We start from the raw sequence: 16,276 nt of genomic DNA, 5'->3' as shown, positions 1-16,276 counted from the left end.
TCACTTGCTGTGACCACATCAAACCTGTCCTGCAAGAACTTTACTGGCAACCCATCTCGCAGAGCATCCAGTTCTAAATCCTTCTCCTGACTCATAAAACCCTCCACAACATGGCCCCCTTCTACCTCTCTGACCTCCTCACCCCTCAAATTCCTGTTAGAAATCTGCCTTCCAACAACAATCACCTGCTGTCCCCTCCTCTTAGAACCCAACACAGAACCGAGGGGGATCTGCCTTCTCCATTTCTCTCCCTCCCCCTTTCCATCCGTTCATGTCATAATCCCACAATGCTCATTTATTATTGAAGTCACAAAGTGCATTATTTTTTTAACATGCCTCAAAACAGCAGCTTGGAATTTGAGAGCATGAGAAGGTTGGGGGGGGGGGGGGGGGGGTGTATATTGTAGCGTCCTGGAAGAGTTAGTGCTGCAAGGGGTTCTGGGTATTTGTTCTGTTGTGTTTATGTTGTGTTACGGTGAGGATGTTCTCTCGAAATGTGTTTGTCATTCTTGTTTGGTGTGGGTTCACAGTGTGGCGCATATTTGTAACAGTGTTAAAGTTGTTTATACGGCCACTCTCAGTGTGACCTGTATGGTTGTTGATCAAGTATGCCTTGCATTCACTTGTGTGTGTGTGTGTGTACAAGCCGCATATATTATGTGACTGGGCCGGCACGCTGTTTGTATGGAGGAAAAGCGGACGTGACGACAGGTTGTAGAGGACGCTAAAGGCAGTGCCTTTAAGGCACCCCCCAATATTGTTGTCCGGGTGGAAATCAGGAGAAATTCGGGAGAATGGTTGCCCCGGGAGATTTTCGGTAAGGGCACTGAAATTCGGGAGGTTTGGCAAGTATGCTAACAAGTCATCGTGCGAAATAAAATTTGGAGACATTTTTCCGTCAACTCGCGCAACAACACTGGTAAATTGTAGTCCCCATTAGAATTGGTGCACTCCGTACATCTGCGTATGCGTACAATGTGGAAATGTAATTGAGCATAAGAAAACATTATTTCACGGTTACACTAAATAACGCTTTAATTTTGTATTTTGTCAATTATTACACATGTTTCACACTACAAATAATCAAATGTATAATAAGGCATACTTGCCAACCCTCCCGGATTTTCCGGGAGACTCCCGAAATTCAGCGCCTCTCCCGAAAACCTCCCGGGACAAATTTTCTCCCGAAAATCTCCCGAAATTCAGGCGGAGCTGGAAGCCACGCCCCCTCCAGTTCCATGCGGACCTGAGTGATGTCTGGTGCGCAACACCACGTAAATCGTTGGCCAACCAAAAAGTAACCCCAGTACGCTACAGCCAACATTCACCAGGACATGGCAAAAGACAAACATAGATCACTATTACATTCCTCCCCTTTTAGAAATGTATAGAAGTTACTCAAAATAAATAAACAACCCACCAAAAAATGCAGCAGCTCAATTAAAAAACTGTACTTAAGCCACATTCTTTTCTTTTTTTTTTAGTACTGAACTCTTAACCCTCATTTGTAAAAAATAACATGCTTATTATACAAACAGTATTTGTACACCTTTAACACAGATTTTTATACTGTCTTCAGAGATTCAGTTTTTTTGGTGGTACTCGAAACCTTTCTGGGTACCTGCGAAAGGGTGTTCAGCATGGTTAGAAAAATAGTGACAGAGAATTGAACAAGGATGGACAATTCAACCCTTAACTCAACAATGAGTAGATGAGTGTTATGTGTGTGTATATGTGTAAATAAATGAACACTGAAATTCAAGTATTTCTTTTATTTACATATATATATATATATATATATATATATATATATATATATATATATATATATATATATATATATATATATATATCTATCTGTGTTGGCCCTGCGATGAGGTGGCGACTTGTCCAGGGTGTACCCCGCCTTCCGCCCGATTGTAGCTGAGATAGGCTCCAGCGCCCCCCGCGACCCCAAAGGGAATAAGCGGTAGAAAATGGATGGATGGATGAATATATATGTGTGTGTGTATATATATATATATATATATATATATATATATATATATATATATATATATATATATAAAAAATACTTGACTTGGTGAATTCTAGCTGTAAATACACTCCTCTCCTCTTAGCCCTGCCCCCAACCACGCCCCCACCCCGACCACGCCCCCCACCCCCCACCTCCCGAAATCGGAGGTCTCAAGGTTGGCAAGTATGTAATAAGGTCAAGTGCGGGTGTCCAATTGATGACGCACAGGCAACCCAAAAACATAACACATTGATAAATAGAGCTAAAGACATAATTTAATGATAAAAATGTGTAAGGTTAATACTAATATTTAACACACCCCTCCAGATAAATAATATTGATTAATAATTGTAATTTCAATATTGATAAAAACTAATGTATTATTATTATATTTTATGCCACAATTGTGCAGCCCTCACATTCTGATTGTTCATGCGTGTCCTGTGTTCTGTGTGTGGAATTTCCCTTTTCATTCTTTAGTTGGAGAGTGAGAAGTCCATCAAGAATGCCACTGAGTGGGCGCTACAAGCGCACCACACTAACTACAGTGCCCACTTCAACACCACAGATGTGCCTCCACCAAATGTCCATCCAGCAGATGTCATTAGAGGACCCTGCTGGGAGACTGCAGTTGGCATAGTCAGTAATAATAGTTGTCCTCGTAGTAGTGGTAATGACTCACACCTACGCACTTGTGTTTAAAAGTTATGTACAGGTTACTATTTTTCTTTGCAGGAATTTGTGAAGCTGATCGTGTCGGACATTCAAGTCACCTACTTGACCATTTTGATTGGCGACTTTGTGCGTGCTGTCTTGGTCCGCTTTCTTAACTACTGCTGGTGCTGGGACCTGGAGGCTGGATTTGTAAGTGCTTTTAGTGCCACCTTTAACTGCCAGTTATTATTCAGTTGTGTGTATTTTGTACACAATCACTTACACTTAAAAAGGATATAACATACACCGTTATGGGTCTGATCTACGAAATGTTTGCGTGTACTAAATCACATGCAAACTTGGTAGCGCACGCAAAGTGGAGAATTCTGTTCTTTAAATGAGAAAAATAGAGAGCACAACCAATTTAGCATTTTTAGTGTGCAGGCAGATATAAGCTAACAATCAGAATGCCCACAATACTGGGAGGAGATGCAAATAGCACGTTCACCATCAACACCGGTGTCCCACAGGGTTGTGTGCTAAGCCCTGTGCTCTTCACCCTCTTCACACATGACTGCATAGCTTCTTCAACATCCAATCTCACTGTCAAATATGCCGACGACACCACAGTACTTGGCTCATCAGGAACAATGATGAGACAGCATACAATGCAGAGGTCCAACAGCTGGCTTCATGGTGTGCTAACAATAACTTGGTTCTTAACACTAACAAAACCAAATAACTAATTGTAGACTTCCGCAGGAAAGGGCAGAACAAACACCCTCCACTTTTAATTAATAACAATCTCGTAGAAAGGGTCAAGCATTTCAAATTCTTAGGGGTGAACATAACAGAAGATCTATGCTGGGACATTAACACTGCTTCTACAGTCGGAAAGGCCCAACAACGTCTTTTTTTTTTGAGGAAACTAAAATGCGCAAACATTCCGCAGAAATCAATGGTCAACTTTTACAACTGTGCCATCAGCAGTGTCCTCACTTACGGCTTTTTAGTGTGGTTTGCTAGCTGCACTAAAGCGAACCAACAGGCCCTCCAGCGAGTGGTTAAAGTGGCGGGGAAAATTACAAGGACGATACTCCCAGAGATGAGTGCCATGTACACAACTCGCTGCCTAAAGCGAGTACACAACATCCTGAAGGACAGATACCACCCAGCACATGGCCTCTTCAACCTGCTACCCTCTGGAAGGAGGTATAGATCGATTCGCGCCAGGACCACCAGAATGTCTCAGTCTGTATCCCCAGGCTGTGAGACTGCTAAATGAACAGCCTGCCCCTTTGCTGCCCCGGACCATCTTATTACCTCACTCTTCACCACCTCAATAATTGTGCTCTGGACATTGCATTGCTGCAACATCAACGAAACACCCATCAGACATCCGACTGTTCCCACCCCCACGTCCCTCTATTCGCCATCTTCCTAACAATGCTAAACTGTAAACTATAGTCAACCTGCACTTCAATGCAGTTTCTATGCCGCTGGATGAAGCCCAAACAAAATCTTGTTGACATTTATGACTTAAGTGTTATTATGACAATGACAATAAAGGAATTGATTGATTGATTGATTGATTGATTGATTGATTGATTGAAATAGGCAAGGCAAGTTTATTTATGGAGCACAATTCGTACACAAGGAAATTCAAAGTACTTGACAGAAAATTACAAGAAATTAAAAATAAAATCATCAATTCAATTAAAAGCATAAAGTGTAGATAAAATACTTTTAGTTGTCATATGCACAATAACATAAAAGTGTTTTCAGTCTGGACTTGCCAATGTTGAGGCTTGTCTCACATCTTTAGGAAGACTATTCCAGATTGTTGGAGCATAAAACGAAAACGCAGCTTCGGCATGTTTAGTCCTGACTCTAGGCACCAGCAGGAGACCCCTCTATGAGGTTCTCAGAAGCTGAGATGGTTCATATGGTTCTAGCATATCAGAGAGGTACTTTGGCACCAGACCATGAAAAGACTTTTAAAGTCTATTCTCTGAGCATCAGGAAGCCAGTGTAGTGACCTAAGCACTGGACTAATATGGTCATGTTCCAGGCCTATTCTGATGCCTCATAGCGTGGAGGAGGTTATCTGTCAGTTGTCTTACTTCACCTCTGTTCAGGTGTGGGCCTTTCCCTTGAAACTGATCCTCTCTTTGCCAGAAGAGATTGAAGTTGTCAATAAAATGCAGTCCTTTGGACTCACAGACTATGGACAGCCATGTATTCAGCTGAAGCAGACGTTTGCATTTGTTTATCCTCTTATTGCTGTTTGGGAGAAGTCCAGTGATCAGTGTTGATATGTCCACTTTATCAACATTCTCAAATAGTTTATTTCAGTATTCCCTCAACATTTCAGACTGTTGGTTTCTGAAGTCCACAGCAACCATGTGCACAATCAGCTGTTAGATCCCTTGGTGTTTAGACAGAACCTCAGGTAGTTATTTTGTGATGTCAGAGACAGTGGCACTTGAATAACTGCATGTAACCATTCTGTTTATGTTTATGTTTATGTTAGATATAGAAATACACCATTATAATCTATATCCCATATGCAAAATTGACTTGCAATACACATTTTCTATGTCTGGAATAGTGTTGTCCCGATACCAATATTTTGGTAGCACCGGTACCAAAATTATTTCAATATTTTTCGGTACTTTTCGGTACTTTTTTAAAATAAAGGGCACCACAAACAATTGCATTATTGGCTTTATTTTAACAAAAAATCTTACGGTGTTTTGCAAGTTTGTCCTTAAATAAAATAGTGACAATACAAGACGACTTGTCTTTTATTAGTAAGTAAGCAAACAAAGGCTCTCAATTTAGCTGCTGACATATGCAGTAACATATTGTGTCATTTATCATTTTATTATTTTGTCAAAATTATTAGGGACAAGTGGTAGAAAATGAATTATTAATCTACTTGTTCATTTACTGTTAATATCTGCTTACTTTCTCTTTTAACATGTTCTATCTACACTTCTGTTAAAATGTAATAATCACTTATTATTCTGTTGTTTGATACTTTACATAAGTTGTGGATGATACCACAAATTTGGGTATCGATCCGATACCAAGTAGTTGCAGGATCATACATTGGTCATATTCAAAGTCCTCATGTGTCCAGGGACAGGTACTTTTCATAGGCGGTATAGTACCGAATATGATTCATTAGTATCGGGATACTATACTACAGTAATACCGGTATACCGTACAACCCTAGTCTGGAATGATCCAGACCAGTGGTTCTTAACCCTGTTGGAGGTACCGAACCCCACCAGTTTCATATGCGCATTCACCGAACTCTTCTTTAGTGAAAAAAATAAATACATTTTTTTTTCAAATTCAAGACAAAGTTATATGTTTTTGGTAACACTTTAGTATGGGTAACATATTCTAAGTAACAAAGACTTAATTTAGAGTTATTTGGTTAGGGTTAGGGTTAGAGGGTTAGGGTTATAATAAGGCCATGCCAAATAAGGCATTAATAAGTACTTAATAATGACTAGTTAAGAGCCAATATGTTACTAATATGCATGTTAATAAGCAACTAATTAATGGTGAATATGTTCCCCATACTAAAGTGTTACCATGTTTTTTTTTACTGGTGCACAAAATTAACCGTGCATGAACATCACCTTGTTCAAAGAACAAAACCAACACAGTGCATAAACTCACAACAAATTACACACCTGCAAATCAGTCTGACTTCTGCTGTTGCCGTATCCGTAATACGCCGATAGGGAGAAGTTTTTATTTACACGATGAGTCGGGTGTGTTTTGACCTCCACCGAACCCCTGAGCCCGACTCACCGAACCCCTAGGGTTCCATCGAACCCAGGTTAAGAACCACTGATCCAGACGCACCATCACAACACTGCAGTTCTTCTCAGAGTGCACCTTCAGCGTGCTAAAAATAGGGTCAGTTGTTTGGATTGCACTTCAATATAGCCCAGAAAAGGTGGTATTTAGTATATTTGGTGTGCTGCATGCCAACAACATGACGAAAAACGCTACAAGTTAGAACACATTATGCAATAAATGTGGAGGGAAATGAGTGTCTTCCTGGTGACAGCCGGTATACATCCATCCATCCATCCATTTTCTACCGCTTATCCCCTTCGGGGTCGCGGGGGGCGCTGGAGCCTATCTCAGCTACAATCGGGCGGAAGGCAGGGTACACCCTGGACAAGTTGCCACCTCATCGCAGGGCCAACACAGATAGACAGACAACATTCGCACTCACATTCACACACTAGGGCCAATTTAGTGTTGCCAATCAACCTATCCCCAGGTGCATGTCTTTGGAGGTGGGAGGAAGCCGGAGTACCCGGAGGGAACCCACGCAGTCACGGGGAGAACATGCAAACTCCACACAGAAAGATCATGAGCCCGGGATTGAACGCCAAACTACTCAGGACCTTCGTATTGTGAGGCAGATGCACTAACCCCTCTTCCACCACACTGCCTGCCGGTATACATGTACATCGTTATTTAAATAGGGCGGTCTGCACCACTTTTGCGTTTGTTATCTAGTGCAAATATTGTATTATTAGTGGCAACCCAGCCACTAATAACACATACAATTGTATAATTTGTGCACGCTGTTTCGGACTTGTTTTTCGGATCTTGGTAGATGAGGCCCTATGTCTATATAATTAGTGTAGAGTGAGTACTATTGACGTTTGTGTGAGCACATTGCGTCAGGTTCACCTGATACCTTCCAATGCAGTGTCAGGACAGATGATCCCCAGCAGTTAGTGAAACATAGCACTGCTCTCCAAACTTAATTACAGGAAGAGAGAGAAACATAATCAACTTGGAAGCAAACAGTTGCGTGTTTTTTTGTGTGTGAATGTTTTAATGTTAATTGAATTGTGTGTGTGTGTGTGTGTGTCTTCAGCCTTCATATGGAGAGTTTGACATCAGTGGAAATGTGCTGGGCCTAATCTTCAATCAAGGGATGATATGGTACATTTGGTACTTTGTATACCACAACATCATCAACTATTTTAATATACATTTACATAATATGCATTTTATTGTGCATTTCCTTTGTCATATGTTGCCATTTTTTTCCTTTCAGGATGGGGGCTTTTTATGCTCCAGGGTTGGTGGGTCTGAACGTTTTGCGTCTCCTGAGTTCGATGTACTACCAGTGCTGGGCTGTGATGGCCTGTAATGTTCCTCATGAGCGAGTCTTCAAGGCCTCACGCTCCAATAACTTCTACATGGGTCTGCTGCTGCTTGTGCTCTTCCTCAGCCTGTTGCCTGTGGTCTACACTATAATGACCTTGTCTCCATCTTTTGACTGTGGGCCTTTCAGGTCAGTGATGGATGGAGGGAGTAATGGAAAATTGACCAATCCAAAATTCATAACTACACGCATCTTATTTGACCTGCAGTGGCCAAGAGAAGATGTATGATGTTGTCATGGAGACTATAGAACAAGATCTTCCCGCTTTCATTGGGAACATATTCACTCATGCCACCAACCCCGGACTCATTATGCCTGCTGTTCTTCTTATGGTGTAGGTATAAATGAACTGTACACCAGGCTTATGCAAAGTTAAGAATTTAAAATTTCAATTCAAATAATTAAAAACATTTGAAATGAATTGGCTTCACCCCACAGGATTTAAAAAAATAATTGGATATACAGGAAGTGTAAATAAACTATATGCAATTGAGATAAATTGCTTATAGCGAGCTTAGTAACAAGAATAAATTAGAGATGTCCGATAATGGCTTTTTTACCGATTTCCGATATTGTCCAACTCTTAATTACCGATACCGATATCAACCGATATACAGTATACAGTCGTGGAATTAACACATTATTATGCCTAATTTTGTTGTGATGCCCCGCGGGATGCATTAAACAATGTAACAAGGTTTTCCAAAATAAATCAGCTCAAGTTATGGAAAAAAATGCCAACATGGCACCGACATATTTATTATTGAAGTCACAAAGTGAATTACTTTTTGATATGCCTCAAAACAATAACAGTGCAATACCTTTTCATAACATGGTCACTACTGCCTAGTTTCTCTTGTTGTATTCTTATTTTACTGTTATACTTTTATTCTCATTGTTGCTTTTTATTTTTATTCTTATTGTAATATTTTTCTATTTTGTTTCCATTTATACCCCCATTATTTACTTTTTACTTTTTAAATTCGATCTCAATTCTGTACACTGCTGCTGGAATTTTAATTTTCCTGAGGGAACTCTCCTGAAGGAATCAATAAAGTACTATCTATCTATCTATCCATCCAAACAGCAGCTTGGAATTTGGGACATGCTCTCCCTGAGAGAGACTATGAGGAGGTTGAGGTGGGTTGGGGTATGTATTGTAGCGTCCCGGAAGAGTTAGTACTGCAAGGGATTCTGGGTATTTGTTCTGTTGTGTTTATGTTGTGTTACGGTGCGGATGTTCTCCCGAAATGCGTTTGTCATTCATGTTTGTTGTGGGTTCACAGTGTGGCGCATATTTGTAACAGTGTTAAAGTTGTTTATACGGCCACCCTCAGTGTGACCTGTATGGCTGATTCATGATGAGAACAGCCGGTAGATATTATGTGACTCGGACGGCACGCACACAAAGGAAAATCCTTTAAGGTTTATTGGCACTCTGTACCTCTCCCTACGTCCGTGTACACAGCGGCGTTTTAAAACGTCATACATTTTACTTTTAGAAACCGATAATTATGAAACCGATACCGATAATTTCCGATATTACATTTTAAAGCATTTATCGGCCGATAATATCGGCAGCCCAATATTATCGGACATCCCTAGAATAAATTGTCAGTTTAACAAATATTTTAGCTTAAAAACTAAAAATACTTCACTAACACTTAAATAAAACACAGAAATCCAAGTATTTAAAATAGAGGGATATATATTTTAGATATTTGCATGCTTTTATTCTTAATTATCAATTAAAAACAGTCAATATGGCTTTCAAGCAGGAGGATCTACATCTGTGGCATTAATGGGGCTTGTAGAGGAGTTAACAACCACAACCGTTAATAAAAAATAAGCAGTTGGTTGGTTTATTTAAAAAAAAAAAACTTTTGACACCATTAATCATGAGATATTGATGAAGAAAATGGAAAGCCATGGTGTCAGAAGGGTTGGCTCTATATTGACTAAAAAGCCTAGTTGTACAGTTTGCACAATTAGGTCAACACAAATCACAATATTCATACATTACCTGTGGTGTTCCACAGGGGTCAGTATTAGGTCCCATAATGTTTATTATCTACATCAGTGACATGTTTTTGGATCAGATTAGATTCGATTTGATTAGATTTCTTCATTTGTACCCACAGATAAATTTGGCTCGCTGTGGGAGATGTTCACCACTGTGTTACATGGCCTTTCCTTTTAACAACACTCAGTAAACGTTTGGGAACTGAGGAGACACATTTTTTAAGCTTCTCAGGTGGAATTCTTTCCCATTCGTGCTTGATGTACAGCTTAAATTGTTCAATCTCCGTTGTGTTATTTTAGGCTTCATAATGCGCCACACATTTTCAATGGGAGACAGGTCTGGACTACAGGCATTCCAGTCTAGTACCCACACTCTTTTACTATGAAGCCACGTTGATGTAACACGTGGCTTGGCATTGTCTTGCTGAAATAAGCAGGGGCGTCCATGGTAACGTTGCTTGGATGGCAACATATGTTGTTCCAAAACCTGTATGTACCTTTCAGCATAATGGCGCCTTCACAGATGTGTAAGTTACCCATGTCTTGGGCACTAATACACCCCCATACCATCACACATGCTGACTTTTCAACTTTGTACCTATAACAATCCGGATGGTTCTTTTCCTCTTTGGTCCGGAGGACACGACGTCCACAGTTTCCAAAAACAATTTGAAATGTGGACTCATCAGACCACAGAACACTTTTCCATTTTGCATCAGTCCATCTTAGATGAGCTCAGGCCCAGCAAAGCCGACGGCGTTTCTGGGTGTTGTTGATAAACCGTTTTCGCATTGCATAGGAGAGTTTTAACTTGCACTTACAGATGTAGCGACCAACTGTAGTTACTGACAGTGGGTATCTGAAGTGTTCCTGAGCCCATGTGGTGATATCCTTTACACACTGATGTCGCTTGTTGATGCAGTACAGCCTGAGGGATCGAAGATCACGGGCTTAGCTGCTTACGTGCAGTGTTTTATCCAGATTCTCTGAACCCTTTGATGATATTATGGACCGTAGATGGTGAAATCCCTAAATTCCTTGCAATAGCTGGTTGAGAAAGGTTTTTCTTAAACTGTTCAACAATTTGCTCACGCATTTGTTGACAAAGTGGTGACCCTCGCCCCATCCTTGTTTGTGAATGACTGAGCATTTCATGGAATCTACTTTTATACACAATCATGGCACCCACCTGTTTCCAATTTGCCTGTTCACCTGTGGGATGTTCCAAATAAGTTTTTGATGAGCATTCCTCAACTTTATCAGTATCTATTGCCACCTTTCCCAACTACTTTGTCACGTGTTGCTGGCATCAAATTCTAAAATTAATGATTATTTGCAAAAAAAAATTTTTTTTATCAGTTTGAACATCAAATATGTTGTCTTTGTAGCATATTCAACTGAATATGGGTTCAAAAGGATTTGCAAATCATTGTATTCCGTTTATATTTACATCTAACACAATTTCCCAACTCATATGGAAACAGGGTTTGTAGAATTAAGGAGACATTCTAAATTCAGTTCAGAATTTTGCACAAGCCTGTTGTACACATCCAACTAATTGATACAATTATTCATTGAATTTCACTGTAAACACTTCACTCTATACAACAGGCTGGCTATCTATTATCTGAATGCCGTATCAAAGGGGTACCAACAAGCAAATACAGACCTCAAAAAGAAGATGCAAATGGCGAGTATCAGCATTGTCTTAAAATATTTACATTGTTTCATATCCAGCTGACTCACAAATCATTTACAACAATCGGGTCATCCCTCAAGGCTCGAGATGAGGAAAAGAATCGAAGGAACAACAAGGATAGCACGAATCAAGTCATGAAAGACTTGGAAGACCTGCTGCCAGACAAATCTTTGATACCACCTCCAACTGAGGAAGGACCACCCCCACCTGGTATACACGCACCCATGCACATAAAGTCAACCATTTTTTAAGTACATTCTTTTACCCAAGCTTTTCTCCCCGTATTTTCAGATGTTGTCATTGAAAAGAGCACCAAGTCTCCAAAAATTAAGCCAGGTGCAGCAGCCAATGGGAAAGGGGTTAATCTTCAAAAAGAGGTTTCATTGGCTGCTTCCAATCCCAGAGGGCCAGTGACCCGGGCCCCTGCACCAAGAGGGAGACCTCCTGGAAATGCCAGGGGGCCTCAACCGGGAACTGGTAGGGGAAGAGGCCGAGGCAGGTCTCCAAGACAATAGGACTACAAAGTCCACTGACAGACCTTCTGGGTTTTAATCTACTTTCGGCTCTTTCTGTGTGGACTTAGTACTGTTTGTCCTCTGGTGTCCTTCCACAGTCTAAAGACATGTACAGTATGTTCGTCTGTCTCGTCCATAGGTTTGAATGTGACCATGAATGATTGTTTGTTTGTGTGGACCTTTTGGTTGTCTGGCAGTTCAGGGTGTAAGTAAGTGAGCTGGGATTTGTTAGCTAGCATAGCTTGAGAGTCAAGAGTGTTAGCCAGCATGATAAAAGCCCAACATGACAGCTCATTGTCTAGTGCAGCTCCTAAAGCGACGGAAAGGGACATTTACCAATATACTCTTGCACAGCTGCACCAGTCAACATACAAACCCCGTTTCCATATGAGTTGGGAAATTGTGTTAGATGTAAATATAAACGGAATACAATGATTTGCAAATCCTTTTCAACCCACATTCAATTGAATGCACTACAAAGACAACATATTTGATGTTCAAACTCATAAACTTTATTTTTTTTTTGCAAATAATAATTAACTTAGAATTTCATGGCTGCAACACGTGCCAAAGTAGTTGGGAAAGGGCATGTTCACCACTGTGTTACATCACCTTTTCTTTTAACAACACTCAATAAACGATTGGGAACTGAGGAAACTAATTGTTGAAGCTTTAAAGTGGAATTCTTTCCCATTCTTGTTTTATGTAGAGCTTCAGTCGTTCAACAGTCCGGGGTCTCCGCTGTCGTATTTTACGCTTCATAATCCGCCACACATTTTCGATGGGAGACAGGTCTGGACTGCAGGCAGGCCAGGAAAGTACCCGCACTCTTTTTTTACGAAGCCACGCTGTTGTAACACGTGCTGAATGTGGCTTGGCATTGTCTTGCTGAAATGAGCAGGGGCGTCCATGAAAAAGACGGCGCTTAGATGGCAGCATATGTTGTTCCAAAACCTGTATGTACCTTTCAGCATTAATGGTGCCTTCACAGATGTGTAATGACACGATGTCGAATATTTCCAAAAACAATTTTAAATGTGGACTCGTCAGACCACAGAACACTTTTCCACTTTGCATGAGTCCATCTTAGATGATCTCGGGCCCAGAGAAGCCGGCGGCGTTTCTGGATGTTGTTGATAAATGGCTTTCGCTTTGCCTGAACCTTTTGATGATATTATGGACCGTAGATGTTGAAATCCCTAAATGTCTTGCTATTGCAAACGTTGTTCTTAAACTGTTTGACTATTTGCTCACGCAGTTGTGGACAAAGGAGTGTACCTCGCCCCATCCTTTCTTGTGAAAGACTGAGCATTTTTTGGGAAGCTGTTCTTATACCCAATCATGGCACCCACCTGTTCCCAATTAGCCTGCACACCTGTGGGATGTTCCAAATAAGTGTTTGATGAGCATTCCTCAACTTTATCAGTATTTATTGCCACCTTTCCCAACTTCTTTGTCACGTGTTGCTGGCATCAAATTCTAAAGTCCATGATTATTTGCAAAAAAAAAAATATTTATCAGTTTGAACATCAAATATGCTGTCTTTGTAGCATATTCAACTGAATATGGGTTGAAAATGATTTGCAAATCATTGTATTCCATTTATATTTACATCTAACACAATTTCCCAACTCATATGGAAACGGGGTTTGTACGTTACATTTTGACACAGCAAAATATAAATATGTTGTTTTTAATACAAATAAACCCCGAGAGGGACAATGGGTGGAAAATGGATGGATGAATGGATAAATAAGGAAATACTTCATTGATATTAAATGGAATAACCTTCAGAGAACTATGGATGGGTACAACATTTATACTTTGATAGGCACCAACTAAATTCCCTCAGTACTACGGGTATCGATTCATGGAAACTTAATTGGTGCCATACTTTGATACATTTGTTGCATTTGACGTCAAGTCCGGTCACAGACTCAACTGGCTCAAACCCTTGGCAGCCAAACAAGCATTAATGCATCACACAGAGCGGACTCAGTTGTTCTGCCTCTAGTTAATGTTATAATTTTCAATGCCAACAAATCAAGTCTCCACTTTTCTAGCTCAATGCTAGTTTGCATTGAGTTTGCCATAGACATGCTTCTGATTAGCATTAGCGATTTTACATGGCGATTTCAACACCTCCAAATTTGGTAATAAAAACTACAACTAAGATGCACGTTTCAATCAAACAGCTGTTGTGTAATAAATACCATACTTACAGTATAAACACTTTAGGGTGCAACAAAAAAACTACATTCAAAAGAATACTTCCTAGCTAGGCAACACACAGTAGCCTATACACTACCGCTGTCTAACATTTTGGAATTGCAACTGCATGCAAAGTCTACTATATAACACTTGCAAATGAGACTCAGAAGTACAAGAAAAGCAAGATATAACCCAGGGGTCGGGAACCTTTTTGGCCGAGAGAGCCATGAAAGCCAAATATTTTAACATGTATTTCCGTGAGAGCCATATCATATTTTTTAACACTGAATACAACTAAATGCGTGCATTTTTAAGTAAGATCGACATTTTTAGAGTATAATAAGTCTCAGAATAACATTGTTATTCTGAAGCTAACCATCCATCCATCCATTTTCTACCGCTTGTCCCGTTCAACAATAAGTAAAATACTTCTTACCATTAATGCGACTTCTCGAACAGGTGGGGTAGAAAACGGACGGATGGATTAAAATGCATGAGAATGTTTTATATTTTGAAAGTTATTTTTAACTCTGTGATTACCAGCGGAATTATTCATTACTTATCGTGTTAAGCAATGTCAGCTAAGATTGATCTGAGAGCCAGACGCAGTCATCAAAAGAGCCACATCTGGCTGGAGAGCCATAGGTTCCCTACCCCTGATAAAAACGCTGGACAGCACCTTTATCATTATCAGCTCACGGTTAAATGCTCCAAAAAAATTATTTATTATCAAGCAAATTAACATTTCTTAACACATGATACCATTAAATTCCGGTATTGATTCCCAGGCACCAAGCATTAGTACCGTATCGGTTCAAATGTGAAAGGGGCCCTTCCCTACTAAGAACCATCATCCTCTGCAGTTGATTTTTTTTTACATTTCTTTTGTCTGAGTTAAATTTTTTCGTGGAAAAATATCCTCGTTATCCACAAATATCCAGAGAGGGTGCTGCATTGATTTAATTTGGAAATATTTGTTAATAGTAGGCAAATCACAATTATTGTAGGGTGTGGGGTTTGACATGTTGTACTTTTAAACGTCCACAAATAATGACACGCTATTGAACGAGGGCAAGTCAAACACTCGTGCCAGGCGGAAATTGGCTGCTCAGGCTGAAGCTTGTCCCTTTAGACCGGCCACAAGCTCATTGATCGACAACATACAGCAGCTGACCTATCAGCTGTCAGATGCGGGATAAGAGTGAATTGGCCTCCACATGGCGATATGAATAACCCACAAGTACGACAAATAAAAAATCCACACAAGAGGAGTCTAGTGCTTCACTCAAAGGTACCGTATTTTTCGGACTATAAGTCGCAGTTTTTTTCATAGTTTGGCCGGGCTCCAGTGCGACTTATATATGTTTTTTTCCTTTTTTATTATGCAATTTCGGCAGGTGCGACTTATACTCCGAAAAATACGGTAGTTATGTTGGCGACTAAGACTTGGTAAATAAAACGCAAATTTCAGCTGAAGTGCTTATGTTTCCTACTGGCGTAATGGCTTAGGTATTAGTATTTTTTTTTTTAGCGCACATGTTCGATTCCCAGCCAGGACATACAAGGAAAACAAACTAAATCCTTATGCAATCTTAAAAAAACTAAAACAATTTTATTTTGTTATTTTTATTTTGTTATATTGTTAAAAAACTAAGCTATTTAACAAATTATTTCCTATTCATATTACTCTAAAACATGCATCAAATCTTTTCAAACCCTGCCCCTACTTCTGAAATCCAAATTTTGACACTGTGTCAGCTTCCTGAGTCTACAACGTCTGGTAAGCTAGTTACTAAGCCATGATGACATGCCAAAAAGACAATCTCATAAGAAAATAGAGAGTCTGTAAAATAAAACAAATATATAGAAACATTTTAAAAGTTTAGAAGCTGTGTTATGCTGTGCAACTCAGGTCTGTTTTTCTTTAGTGGAAGAGGTGGAAA

The 16,276-nt window shown here is 40.0% G+C and overlaps 1 protein-coding gene across 2 annotated transcripts in view; it reads left to right on the top strand.

Moving 5' to 3' along the window:
- The window catches only part of tmc2b (transmembrane channel-like 2b), a 35,738-nt gene extending 23,616 nt beyond the window's left edge, over positions 1-12,122 (top strand). For both annotated transcript variants that reach the window (XM_061986194.1, XM_061986195.1), the window contains exons 14-21: positions 2,498-2,656; positions 2,753-2,881; positions 7,593-7,660; positions 7,776-8,015; positions 8,095-8,220; positions 11,520-11,598; positions 11,688-11,817; positions 11,899-12,122. In XM_061986194.1, coding sequence (XP_061842178.1) covers positions 2,498-2,656; positions 2,753-2,881; positions 7,593-7,660; positions 7,776-8,015; positions 8,095-8,220; positions 11,520-11,598; positions 11,688-11,817; positions 11,899-12,122 — 1,155 coding nt within the window. The remainder of the gene's footprint in view (positions 1-2,497; positions 2,657-2,752; positions 2,882-7,592; positions 7,661-7,775; positions 8,016-8,094; positions 8,221-11,519; positions 11,599-11,687; positions 11,818-11,898) is intronic.
- The last annotated feature ends 4,154 nt before the right edge of the window (positions 12,123-16,276 follow it).

The sequence above is a fragment of the Nerophis lumbriciformis genome, linkage group LG12, assembly GCF_033978685.3.
Source record: "Nerophis lumbriciformis linkage group LG12, RoL_Nlum_v2.1, whole genome shotgun sequence".
NCBI classification, from domain to species: domain Eukaryota; kingdom Metazoa; phylum Chordata; class Actinopteri; order Syngnathiformes; family Syngnathidae; genus Nerophis; species Nerophis lumbriciformis.
The sequence above is the reverse complement of the archived record's forward strand: the minus strand, read 5'-3'. Positions and strand labels throughout refer to the sequence as shown.